Source organism: Phyllostomus hastatus, unplaced genomic scaffold (assembly GCF_019186645.2).
Source record: "Phyllostomus hastatus isolate PE091 unplaced genomic scaffold, TTU_PhHast_1.1 phas_contig_5, whole genome shotgun sequence".
In the NCBI taxonomy this organism is placed as follows: Eukaryota; Metazoa; Chordata; class Mammalia; order Chiroptera; family Phyllostomidae; genus Phyllostomus; species Phyllostomus hastatus.
The window spans coordinates 907,057-920,254 of record NW_025333897.1 but is presented as its reverse complement, the minus strand read 5'-3'; the positions used below and the strand labels follow the sequence as shown (position 1 = coordinate 920,254).

The 13,198-nt window shown below is 54.3% G+C and overlaps 1 protein-coding gene across 3 annotated transcripts in view; it reads left to right on the top strand.

Annotated features, from left to right (window-relative positions):
- Positions 1-13,198, top strand: part of SPTBN4 (spectrin beta, non-erythrocytic 4) — a 71,867-nt gene that overhangs the window by 34,170 nt on the left and 24,499 nt on the right. For 2 of the 3 annotated variants that reach the window (XM_045846715.1, XM_045846714.1), the window contains exons 16-20: positions 273-1,023; positions 2,665-2,867; positions 6,203-6,293; positions 9,452-9,598; positions 10,807-11,070. In XM_045846715.1, the coding sequence (XP_045702671.1) occupies positions 273-1,023; positions 2,665-2,867; positions 6,203-6,293; positions 9,452-9,598; positions 10,807-11,070 (1,456 nt within the window). Of the gene's footprint in view, positions 1-272; positions 1,024-2,664; positions 2,868-6,202; positions 6,294-7,631; positions 7,714-9,451; positions 9,599-10,806; positions 11,071-13,198 lie in introns of those variants that run through there. The other variant, XM_045846716.1, reaches the window with a different exon arrangement.

Genomic DNA, 13,198 nt, shown 5'->3' with positions numbered 1-13,198 from the left:
ACTGTCGGGTCTGGAGACAAGGAGAGTGCAAAGGCAGACAGCGTCTTAGCGTTATTACGAAGATAGTTTTGACCTCGCCCAGATTTCATTTTGAGAACCGCTGCTCTAAGCTATTATGAGGGTAGGGTTTCACTTTACACAGGCAGAAACTGGGGCTCAGTAATACAAAGTCCTTCCCAAGGTCATGCAGTGGTTCTCCTCTGGGTGGGTGGGCCCTCCACACCCAAGAGGAGGTTCTGTCTTTCTCAAGCCACCCTCCTTCCCCTGGGTAGGTGGAACCGCATCGTGGAGCTGGTGGAACAGCGTAAAGAAGAGGTGAGCGCGGTGCTGCTTGTGGAGAACCACGTGCTGGAGGTCGCTGAGGTGCGCGCCCAGGTGCGCGAGAAGCGGAGGGCTGTGGAGAGCGCGCCCCGCGCAGGCGGCGCCTTGCAATGGCGACTTAGTGGCCTGGAGGCGGCTCTGCAAGCGCTGGAGCCTCGCCAGGCCGCCCTCCTGGAGGAGGCAGCGCTCCTGGCCGCGCGCTTCCCCGCGCAGGCTGGGCGGCTGCACCAGGGTGCGGAAGAACTGGGTGCCGAGTGGGGCGCGCTGGCCAGCGCTGCTCAGGCCTGTGGCGAGGCTGTGGCGGCGGCCGGGCGCCTGCAGCGCTTCCTGCACGACCTGGACGCTTTCCTGGACTGGCTGGTGCGCGCCCAGGAGGCGGCGGGCGGCGACGAGGGACCCCTGCCAGGCAGCCTGGAAGAAGCGGACGCCTTGCTGGCGCGCCACGCGGCGCTCAAGGAGGAAGTGGACCAGCGCGAGGAGGACTATGCGCACATCGTGGCGGCCAGCGAGGCGCTGCTGGCAGCCGACGGCGCAGAGCTGGGTCCAGGGCTGGCGCTCGACGAGTGGCTGCCGCATCTCGAACTTGGCTGGCACAAGCTGCTGGGCTTGTGGGAGGCGCGCAGGGAGGCGCTGGTCCAGGCACACGTCTACCAGCTCTTCCTGCGAGACTTACGCCAGGCGCTTGCTGTGCTGCGCAACCAGGTGCCGGCTTGGGGGTTCACGCGGGTGGGGGTCCGAGGCTGTGCGGGGCTGCCGGGACAGGGAAATGAATGGAGGAGTGTGTTTGCGGGGACCACTGGGTTTGTGGCTTAGCGGAGGTGTATGGGAGTGGGAAGGGTATCCCCGATAGATAGCTGCATTTGTGGATCATCCCGTGTGGACCTGCGTGGGTGATGTATGTAGCAGAATTTGAGGATTAGGATGGGAGGTGTGGTTTCTTAGCTGAGGTGACTAACGGTTTGGGCACCATCCTAGTGAGTAATGCCTTTGGCTGTTCACTGGAGTGGCTCCCTGGGCTTGTGAATCACCTGGAAGGTAGAGTGTGAGGTTGACTGATGATGGTGAATGGGGTTCAAAGAAAATCTTGGGGTGGATAATCTTTATCCTAACAGAGGATAAAGATTATGGAAGGCTGAGAGATTACTGGGATCAGTAAGTGTGGATCATGAGCTTGTGGGTACCTAAATTAGCAGATGATCTTCTTATTGGGGCTGGCAGTTTGCAGAGTATCTGGAGGGGGTAACTGTTTGTGACTTGAGGGATGAAGTGTGGTTCTCTGGGAACAGCTGGCCCAGTTTGGACATCATTCTGGCTTGGGAACCAAGTTTGTGGTTTGAGCAAGATAGAACACTGAGTTTTCAGATTGCCTAAGAGTAGGTACCAACTTTTGGGGGTCATTTGAGAAAGAGTGACCACCGGTGCTGCTTATCTAGAGAAAGCTGACTCCGTTGGAGGGTTGTCTGGGGTGGGCGGACAGACAGAGTCCCTGGAATCACGAGGTTACTAAATATTAGAGCTTAGGTAGCCTTGAGTAATCCTCTCTGGCCCGCCCATTTTACCAGTTAGAAAACCAACCCCAGAGAGGGAAAGAACATCCTTGAGGACACACAGCACCCAGTGCAGTCTTTAAAAAAAAAAAAAATTATTTATCTTTAGAGAGAGGGAAAGGGGGGAAGAGAGGGAGAGAAACATTAATGTGAGAGAAACATCAATTGACCGCCCCTTGCACACCACCCAACAGGGTCCTAGCCCGCAACCCAGGCACGTGCCCTGACTGGGAATGGAACCAGCGACCTCTAGGTTTGCCGGATGATGCTCTACCCACTGAGCTACACCAGTTAGGGCCCAGTTCGGTCTTTATCGGTTAACCAGACATTTACAGAGTGCCTCCTCTGTGCCAGGCACTTGTCTGGGGCTGAGCACAATAAGGAAACAAAATGCAAAACCCCACATTCATGTGGCTGGTATTCTGTGTGTGCACGTACTCGGGGGAGGAGACAATAAAGAAGCAAGTGCATATATGGTGTTATGTCAGGCCTATGCTGTGAAAAATAATAAATGGATATGGCTGGGGTGGGGGGTGTGATAATTTTGGCAGGGTGGTCAGAGATCTGAAGAAAGAGAAGGAGCCAGCCATGAGAATATCTGGAGGGACAGACTGCCAGGCGGAGGGACCAGCGTGAGCAAAGACCCTGGGAGGGGGCCATGCCTAGTGTGTTTGATGCTAGAAACAAGGGGGAAGAGAATGACTGTGGCAAGGCAGGCTGGCCGCCTCTCCCAGGTCCTGGAGTGGGGGGTGGGGGGTGGGTGTCTGACCTTTGCACCACCCCACCCCCTTCCCAGGAGATGGCACTGTCGGGTCTGGAGCTCCCCGGCACAGTGGAGTCCGTGGAGGAGGCGTTGAAACAGCACAGGGATTTTCTCACCACAATGGAGCTGAACCAGCAAAAGATGCAGGTGGCTATGCAGGCTGCGGAGGGCCTGCTGAGGCAGGGCAACGTCTACGGGGAGCAGGCCCAGGAGGCTGTGACCCGGCTGCTGAAGAAGTAGGTCCCTTGGTCCCCAGGGGCACAGGGGAGGGTGAAGAGGCCAGGCTTCCGCTCCTGTCCATCGCGATTTCTGTTTCTCTCCCCATCTCTGATTTCTATTTAATTCTGTATGTTTTAGATTTGATTTAAATCAACAACTTGTGAAAAGGTAACTTGTGGTTGTCAATCCCCAAAATACAGAAGGATACACAATGAAAAGGTTCTCTCCTGAGCCCCACCCTCAGCCTGGGGTAGCTGGACTGGTTGTTAAAATGTTACCTGTCTTCCTGCACGCCCGGCATCTGCAGCTGCTGTTCTGCCCCCTCCCTGGGAATCCCGGGACAGCCCCACATCCCTCAGTCAATGGCCAGGCAAAGGTTCCAGATGGGATGGTGTCTCCTACCATGGTGGTTCATCAAATACTGGGAGTGAACACTTCTGCCAGGCTCCAACCCTGGTTCTCTAGGAAGTGGCATGCAGAGTTTATGTGTTTGTGTGTCGCCATCTGCCTGTCGCCACTACCCTGCCTCTTGACTTGTACTAATCAAGCAAAGCTATTTATTGAGCATCTACTGTGTGCCAGGCATTATTCTAGACCATGAACAAAACAAAACAACATCTTAGCCCTCCTTTATAGAGTCCTTTATAGGGTTCCCTCCAGACCCACTTCTTTGTCTCTCTCACTGTCTCTGTCCCTCCTGGTGACCCTGGCTTTCCCCTCTCTGCCCTGATCCAGGCCGGAAGAGAGCCCAGCACCCCTCATTGTGTCTTTCCATCTCTCGATGGGAAGCACACCTGGGTATTTAACCACCATCCACAGCCCCAAGGCTCCAGCCTCCTTTTCCAAGGCTGGAGTTTGTTAACGGAAACTTTTATGGGGATTCTGGTCCTGAGGCTACAAACTCATGATCTAGTGTCCCCGGCTCCTGGACCCTTCCTTCCTTTGTTCTATGTTTCTTGAGTGCTGGCTGTATGCCAAGCTCTGCAGAACAAGGAGAAGCCTGGAGGACTGGTCATTCTCTGATTCACTTCTTCATTCCTTTTCAGTCATTAGTTGCACCTTTAATTCTATTGTTTATTCATTCACTCTTCAGCCAGTTAAACAGGTAGAGTCTGTACTCTGCTCCAGACCCTGTGTGGGGCAGGGTGGTGACCAGGACAGGGCATGATTCCTGCCCTCATGGAGCTTGCGTGCTGTCTGACAAGGGTGGCCCAGAGTGCTCAGGGCAGGGGTGAGGAATGCAGTGTCCTTGGGAACCTAGAGGGTGCATCTGCCCCAAGCTCGTGCTGGCCGAGCCCGGGAAGACAGCAGAAACTGAGACGGATCCAAGTCCTGCACTCCCCCCAACCCGCTGCAGTCACTTACTCTTCTAGGGATGGTTTTCCCACCTGGTGGAAGTAATCAAACATCCGTTCACCGTGGGGTGGGAGGGCTGGATGGGGGGGGGGGGCGCAGGGAGGTTTGCTGCTCACAGCATGTAGAGCTGGGGGCTGGGGCCTCGGGGTGAGACAGGACTGGATCCTAGTCCCAGCTCCACCACTCAACCTGTGAGATTCGGGGCAAGTCACACAGTGTCTCTATGGACCTTTCCTAGCCTGGAACTTGGCCCAGCCTATCTGCTGCGTGCTCTTCTTATCCTCACTTTGCACCTGAGGCTCAGAGAGGGTCACTGACTTGCCCAAGGCCACAACCAGGAAGTGTCTGGGCAGGGTTCAAGTCCCTCCTGGAGATTTTTGTCATCCTGAGGACTGATGCTTGACAAGCTGGCTGGTGAAGACTAGGAGGGATTGACTGCAGTTCATTTTCAGAGGCATTTCCTATCTGCTGGCTTCTGAGCTGAGTCCAGGCAAGAGGGAGTCCAGGAAACAGATAGTCCTCTGCTTATCTGTCTCTGGCGCTTCCTGTTCCTCCTTCCAGTTGTGCCCTGGCTCGCTCTGCAACTTTCCCTCACCCACTCTGTTTCTTGGCCTTCAGCCTCCATCTCTCTGTGTATCACTCTCTCCCTTTCCTCCTCTCTCTCCCCGTTTCTCTGCCTCCATCTGCTCTCTTCTGCCTCTGTCTCTTCTTCTTAAACACTTTACTTTTGTTTCTGTCATGTCTCTGCTTCTGTGTCTTTTGTGCATTCATTAAATCATTCATTCAACAAATATGTATCGAGTACAAATATGTATGTGTGCCGGGCTGTTTTTCTAGGTGTTGGGGACACCGCTGTGAACAGAACAGACAAAAATCCCTGCCCCCACGGTGTGATATCCTAGTGGGGGAGACAGACAAGACAAACGAATAGCATATATGTGTACATCGTGTTCCTGTTAAGTGCGAAGAAGAAAGTTGAAAAAGGAAGGAAAGCCAGGAAGTGTTGGGAGTGGCCAGGGAGGGAGGGTCTCATGGAGAAGGTGACATCTGAGGAGATAGTTGGGAGACGAGCATTTCAGGCAGAGGGAGCTGCCAGTGGCAGGCCTCGGGGTGGGAGTGGCTTGTTCAAGGAACCACCAGGCCTCTCGGGCACTTTGCCCTGTGCTGTGGGGTCACTCAGGCCAAAGGCCTGCCCCTCCTTGCTGGCACACAGGCTCACCCGCACTTCGGCTCCAGCCCCTTCTCTCCCCACACCCTGCTCTCTTCCCTTTTTCCAGCTCCATTGCACCCTTCTGTCTAGCTGGCTGTGTCTTTTACTGGCATCATGCCCCTTCTCTGCCTGACCCTCTCTGGGCTGTCCCTGCCCTGACTCTTCTGTCACTTCCCCAGTTCCTCTCCCTCTGCCTCCTCTCTCCCTCTCTCTCTCTCCACCCACTACCGCTCTATCTTTCTGTCTCTGGCACTATTCCTACTTCATTCCTTTCCTTCTCTTTCCCTATTTTCTCCCTCCCTACATCTCGTTCTCTTTGTGTGTCTCTCTCTAGGTCTCTATCAACCACTCCCTCTTGAGGTTTCTGCTTATATCTTTGTCTCTGGCCTTGTGTCTGTGTGTGTCTCTGTCTCTCTCTTGGCCTGTATAATCTTATTCTCTCTCATTCTCTCTCTCTCTCTCTCTCTCTCTCTCTCTCTCTGTCTATATCTCTCTCTTGATCTCTCTCTAGGTATCTCTAAGTTCAGTTACCTCTCTCTGGGCATCACTCTGTATCTTTCTTCCCAGATGTGTGTCTCTGTCTGTGCATTTCTCCACCTCTGTACCTGGCTCTGCCCCACTGATGTTTCTTTGCTTTTCCCTTTATTTCCACCTTGCTCTCTCCTCCTCCTCGGCCTTGCATGTGCACTGGGTTTCTAGCCCTGCCAAGCCTGATGCCCTCCCTCACAGAACTACCGCCAGCACCTCCACTCGGGCTTCCTCCAGCCCCTATCTTGCCACCCCCAGGAGCCAAGAAAACCAACTTCGGGCCCAGCAGTGGATGGAGAAGCTACACGACCAACTTGAGCTGCAGCACTTCCTCAGAGACTGTCACGAGGTAGGAATTCCAGCTGTGCTAGGCACACTGACTCCTTTCCTAGGGAGGGAAGGGCTCCAGGGCACAGGGGCCGTGGGGGTGGGGACACCCCTCTAAGTGGGTCGCGGAGCGATGTTCATTCCACGCCGCCAGGAGGCGCGCGGAACCGGCCCCAGTGCGCATGCTCTGCACGTCCCCCCCCGCCTACGCGGGCTCCGGGGACAGTGGGACCGGTTCCGGTCGCCCCTGGCAACGGCGCGGGACCGCGCCTACAGGTCCCGCGGGGGCGCGCGCTGGTCTCCTTTCCTCTGGTGATTTGCGAGAAGTGCCCTGCTGGGAAGAGGAGCAGGAGACCGGAGAGGTTTCGGGGCGGGGCGGGGCGTGAGGACTAGTAGCCCAGAGCGCAACCTCGGTCACAGATGGTCCAGAGAAGCAAGCCTTCGCCCCTTTGAAAGTGTCCAGGAATCAAGCTCTGCCCCTTTAGAGATGATGTATACACCTGGAAGGATCGCCCCAAATCAGATCCCTTCCCCATTCAGAAAAGGTTCAGGAGTCATGCTTCTTCCCCCTCCTTCCCCTGCATTCCATAGAAACTATTCTGGATTCTAGCCACATAAGAAATAGCCTATTAGAGACGGCCCAGGAATACCCCTAACCCCCCACAGAGATGGGCCCGGCCTCACTAATCTACCCTACTCCCCGCATGATGATCCAGGACCTACGTCTCCCCCAATCAAGCATGGTTCAGGAACTAGGCCCTGGTCCCCCCCATTAAAGATGGTTTGACTCCTTCCATGGTAACCCCCCATGAGAGGCTTTCGTTCACATTTGAAAGGACAAGGGCTGCCATACCCACAAAGCCCCACATATCTGAAACCTATTAGAGATGGGTGTGGGACTGGAGAAGCCCACTAGAAATGGATCCTGGAACTGCCTGTCCCCATTTTTCCCACTGGAGATTAATGTTCCAGCCCCCTTCCCCGTTCCCATACCCCCTACCCCTGTGGCTGAGGTATCCAGGAGAATGAGCCTCTTCCCATTAGAAATGGTTCAGGAGCACATCCCAACCCCACCCCATACTCCCCACCTTTCACATAGGTAGCCCAGGCTACACATGCCCCCCCACCCCGCCCAGCGCTCCCGCCATTGGACTTGGTCCAGGAACCCCTTCCCTCTCTGGTCGTCAGACTGTTATGGACCAAGTAGCAAACCTCTGAGATGGCGCAGAACCCCCACCCCCACGCCCCAACTGGGGCCTGGCAAGGAGGCAGGCAGGGGGCGCGCGCGCGGGCGGGCGCGGTGCCACGGCGCGGGGGCGGAGGCGCGCGCCCGTCGGAGCCTCAGCTGTCGCCACCGCTGCTGCCGCCGTTGCAGTGGAGTGGCGAGAGCCCGCCCGCTCGCCCGCCGCAGGGACGCCCCGCCAACGCTGCCGCCACTTCAGGTCTCGGGGGCGCCCAAGGTGGGGGGAGGGGGCTGACGCGCGCTCCCGCGGAGGCGGGCGGGGGAGGGGGCTTGGGCGCGCGCTCGCCCTCGGCTGCGGGAGGGAGGGGCTCAGGGGCCGGTCGGCGGGATGCCAGGACCCTAGCCCTGCGGAATTGCAGGGACGCCAGGAGCTGTCCGCGGTGCTGCTGCGGGCGGGACTGAGGGACGGGGTCCCAAGGGACGGAAAAAGGGGGGACTTTTAAGGCTACTCCTGGGGTAGTGGGTATTTGTCCTGGGGGTTAAGAAAGTCTTAACCTCTCTAAGGGGCTCTCCTTTGGGTAATAGGCAATGGGAGATTTGACCTGGGATTGGAAGACTTTCGACCTTTTGGGGGGTTTCCTCCTTGGTTCTTGTGGGATCTGTATTAGCCTTAGATGATTGGGTGAATCACTTTTGCAGGGGTCTGCCTTAGGTGATGAGGGTCTTGGACTTGCTCTGCCTTTGAGAAGCTCTGATTTGGAGGTCTTTCCCCTGATTGTTGGGGACTCTGACTTTGTCCTTGTGGGGGGTCAATTACTTTTGGGGCACTTTACCTTGATGACGGAGTACCAACTATTTTAAGGGCTTTGCCTTCACTGCGAGCTTTGGTTGCCATTGGCGAACTCTTTCCCGTGTGGGGGAACCTGTGAACTGAGTCGGGGGTTTCAGCATGTGACGTGGCTCTAGAGAGTGTGTGTGTGAAGCTATCCTGAACCCCCGGGGAACACATGATGGGGGACACGGAGCAGGGTTTGGCCAGCTGGGGATTTGTCCTTGGCTATGACTGCATTTGCCTCCCGGGACGCTGAGCTAGAGTCCATTTTTTTTTTTTTTCCAAGAGGGAGGAGGATGATCTTGTGACTGAGGGGTGGGGAGGGAAGGGGAGGAGCAACTGTCTCAGGTGCCAGGTTTGGTCCTGAGTGGAGAAGTTGGGGCTGGGGAACAAGTCTTACTTGGGGAACCCAGAAAGCCCTGTGATTAGTCTTGCCCAGGGTAGTGAGAGGGGCCCACTTAGCGTTTGCATTTTGTTGGTGAATGGAGGGGACTAGAACTGGCTTTAGTTTGGGAGGGAGCTGGCTGAGAAGAAGTCTGGGCTTAGCTTTTGGGGTACCTTCATTTGGGGAGCTAGAAAGCAGCCCTGTGGCTTGCATTTGGGGGGTTGGTTTTGGTAGGGGACTAGAAGTGGTCATGGTTTGGGGAGATTGGTCTTGAGCTGGATCCTCTAGCTAAATTTGGGGAGTCCTGTGGGCTCATTAGGGAGGCTAGATCTGGGTTGTGGGCCTACCCCAGATTGGAGGGCTGGTTTGGGGAGAACTAGACTTGGCACCAATTTGAAAATTGTTTAGGGGTTCATCTGCCCATATTGGGGGTTGGGGCTAGGTATGGGGGCTTCACTTGATACCCTGGGGAGTGAGTGGGGGATCTTGCATTGGTCCTTATTGGAGGTGGCTGAGACTGAATAGAAGGATCTGCGTGTTGCTATTGGGGCATTCTGGGGACCCTTCCATCCAACCTCCACTCCCTAGGAAGGAATTTGAGCTTCCCCTTGCTGCCCACCCCCCACAGAAAGGCCTCATTTGCAAAGGTTTTTCATCCCTTCCTCCCCTGCCCCAAACCTAGCAGCCCTGGCCCTGAACCTGGAACACCCTGGAGGGGACAGGGGTAGGGCTGTGCTGGGTTGGGGGAACCGGCTGAGCCCCTCCTCCTGTCCTGCACAGCTGGATGGCTGGATCCATGAGAAGATGCTGATGGCGCGAGATGGCACACGGGAAGACGGCCACAAGCTGCATAAGAGATGGCTCCGGCACCAGGCATTCATGGCAGAGCTGGCTCAGAATAAAGAGTGGCTGGAGAAGATCGAAAGGGTGAGGAAGCAGAAGGCTCTTCAGGTGCCAGAGGCCTCCAGAGAACCCACTTCTCACTGCCAGCCTGCTGCTGTCACGCCTCAGGACTGGTTCAGATCATTTCCACGTCTGCATCTGGCTACGTAGCCTTGTGCAGTCCATGTAACCTCTGAGCCTCGATTGCCTGTTTGTAAAATGGCCAGCTTCTCTCTGAATGGTGCCCACACCTAGCTGTTAAATACATATTTCACCCCTTCCTGTAACCTGCCCAGCAGGCTGCTTCCTTCCACACCATTTGGAGCATTTAAGGTGGAGCATGGAGTAGACAGCCTGGGGCAGCCCAGCTTCCCCAGCTTCCTAGGAACTTTGTGTTGCTACAACCTCGGGTCCTAATTGTGTCTGAGCTTGTGGCCAACTGTGTGGGGGACCTTGGGGAATGGTGTTAACCTCTTTGAGCCTCATTTGGCACTGCTTTAAAATTAAGGAAATAATGAATGTAGCTACCTCCCTGGGCTCTTCTGCACATACAGTGCTTAACCCAAGGCCCGGCACCTTGGAGCTGTGATTGCTCTGGCATTGTTATTTTTAATACGCTCTAGGCCAACATTAATTGGAGTTTGACTTCAGTCTTGGAGGGACCCAAGTCACAACCCCCAAAACTGCCCCCTACTCTGGCTGAACCCCTAGACCTGCAGCCCTGGATACCCCCACTCTTCTGACTCAAACGGAGACACCCAGGTGGGCTTTCAACCTTAAATGGCCACAGATACCCCACAAGTGGTGGCACATGGCAAAGCCACTCCCATTGACTTTAATGGCAGTTCATTCTCTCCCCCCCCATCTCTGTCTCTCTCTCCCCCTTATTGTTTTTATGGTTCTCTTCCCATGTTCCTGAACTCATGTGAATGTCTCTGTGTCTGTCACTCTATGACTCTGTCTCTCCATGTCTCCTTCCCATGTCACTGTGTCTCTCTGCCTCCTTCCTACACTTCTGTCTGCCTGCCTGTCTACCTGTCTCTTTCCTCGTCTCTCTTCCCACTTCTTGGTTCCTTCCATCTCTGTACCTATCTCTGCATCCACCGCTCATGTTTCTGTCTCTGTCTGTCCCCAACTCCTTGCCATGCTCTCTCCCCACATCTCTCCCTCTGTCCTGTTGCCCCCATATTTTTCTGTCCCTCCCCACCATGCACCCCTCCCCCTCACTTCCTGACTCACACTCTTTGGGGCAGGAGGGCCAGCAACTGATGCAGGAGAAGCCGGAGCTGGCGGCCTCGGTGCGGAAGAAGCTGGGTGAGATCCGGCAGTGCTGGGCCGAGCTGGAGAGCACCACCCAGGCCAAGGCCCGGCAGCTCTTTGAGGCCAGCAAGGCCGACCAGCTGGTACAGAGCTTCGCTGAGCTGGACAAGAAGCTCCTTCACATGGAAAGCCAGCTGCAAGACGTGGACCCTGGTGGGGACCTGGCTACTGTCAACAGCCAGCTCAAGAAGCTGCAGGTATGGCCTGGCTGGCCCAGATGGGGGCTTTCTATCCCACAGTGGAGCTTGAGTTGGGATCAGACTTCGCTCGAGGTATTTCGCACGGGGGGGGGATTTATTCCAAATGTGTTAAAAGGCCTGGAAACAGAAAGGGAATACCAGGGCAATCCAGCTAGTAGTAAGTGTTGGAAGCAGCCGCCACCCCTAGGGTAGGGGGTACAAGGGAGAGAGAAGGTTTTAGAGTCCAGAAGCAGTGGGTGAATCACTAGTACACTGGGGGGGTTCACAGGACCCTGACACTGGCTTCCTGGAGAGAAACCAAGGCCCAGAGGGAGGACAATGGCTTTGAACAGAATAGTAATGACATTCATGTAGTGCTTCCTCTACCAGTCTCTGTGCCGGCCCTCACTGACACCTCCCACCAACCGTAAGAGATTGGCGTAATTATTAGCTATCCCCCATTTTATCAGTGGGCACCTGGCCCAGGGACACACAGCTAGCCAGTGTCTCCCTTACCAAACGAGAGGCCCTTAGAGCCTCTCAGAGCCTATGACAGAGCAGCTGGTGGACACTCAGGATCCGACCACGTGATGTAAGTGGTGGGAGGTGCAAATGTAGCTGTTGCATCTTACCTCCCAAGGTGCTGCAGCACCTGCCTTTGCGTGCCAGGAACAATGCCTGACCGTAACCGACGACAAACTGAGGCTCTAGGAGGTGAACTTGCTGGCCCAGGGCAGCAAGTAGCAAAGGCTGAATTCAAACCCAGGTCCCTATTTTTCACACTCCTTGTGGCCCATCTTGTGCATGGTTATGCTTCTGAAGTGCTTGGGATAGGGTCTGGCAGGAAAACAGTTGACTCACAATAAAAGCGTAATGATACTAATTAGCATGCATTCCTTTTATCTATGCAGCAGGTCTTTACTGAGCACCTACTATAAGCTAGGCGCTTTTCTAGGTGCTGGGATACAGCTGTGGGCGACACTTACAGAAATCACTGCCCCCATGGGACTCACGTTCTGGTGGGGGAGGCAGGCAAAGGAACAGAGAGACAAACATCTGAATGTGATTCCAGTGGTGTCATCACTGTATATGCACCGATGGGTCTCAAATGCCTTGGTCTCCTGGACCTCTCTACCTCTCACAAGATGCTGAGGTCCCCAAAGAGCTTTTGTTTGTGTGGAGTATACTTATTTGGTATTTCCTATATTAAAAATTAAAAGAAATATTTAAATTACTGATTCATTTAAGAACAGCAATAATAAACCTATCACTTATTAACCCCAAAACATTCTTTTATGTGGAATAACTATATTTTCCAAGGTAAAAAAAATGTAGTCAGAAGACTGGTATTGTTTGCAATGTTACAACTCTCTTTTGTGTCTGGAATAATAGAATTGCTGGATTCTCACCTGTGCTTCTGTATTCATTCTGCTGTAGAAGCTCACTCAGGTCATGTGGTCCCTGCAAAACCCACTGTACACTTGGGACAGAATGAGAGTGTGGAAGACAAATTATGCTTTAGTGTGTTTTTAATCCTTACCTGAGGATACATTCACTGGCTTGAGGGCGGGGGTGGGAGAGAGAGAGGGAGAAGCATCAACATGAGAAACATCATTTGGTTGGCTCGTATACTTGCCCCAACTGGGGATTGAACCAGGAACCCAGGTATGTCCCCTGACTAGGGATCGAACCTGCATTCTTTTTGTGCACAGGATGATGCTCCAACCAACTAGGCAACCCAGTCAGGGCAAACCGTGGTATTTTTATAAAACAAGTTGTAACCTTTCAGAGGTGTTGAGAGGATCTAGGAGTCCCCAGTACTTCCCAGACAACACTTTGAGAACCACCGATGCACACTCTATTCTAGGCATGGCTACCCCTTTCTCCCTGAGGCCTTATCAGGGAGGGGCTGTCCGTGGCTTGCCCGCGTTCACACAGCCACCAGTGGCCATTCAAGGCCTCATGTGGACAATGTGAAGATTATAAGACATAGTGCATACAGTGGCTTCAAAATTGCTGACCCACCAAATCTAGGGTTCAATATTTGTTTACAGGTTTTTCCATTTTAATTGTCTTCAGCTAGAGGAGACACCATTATACTGTGTTCAGAAGTTATTTGTGTTATTTATTTCTTCACCTTCACTGT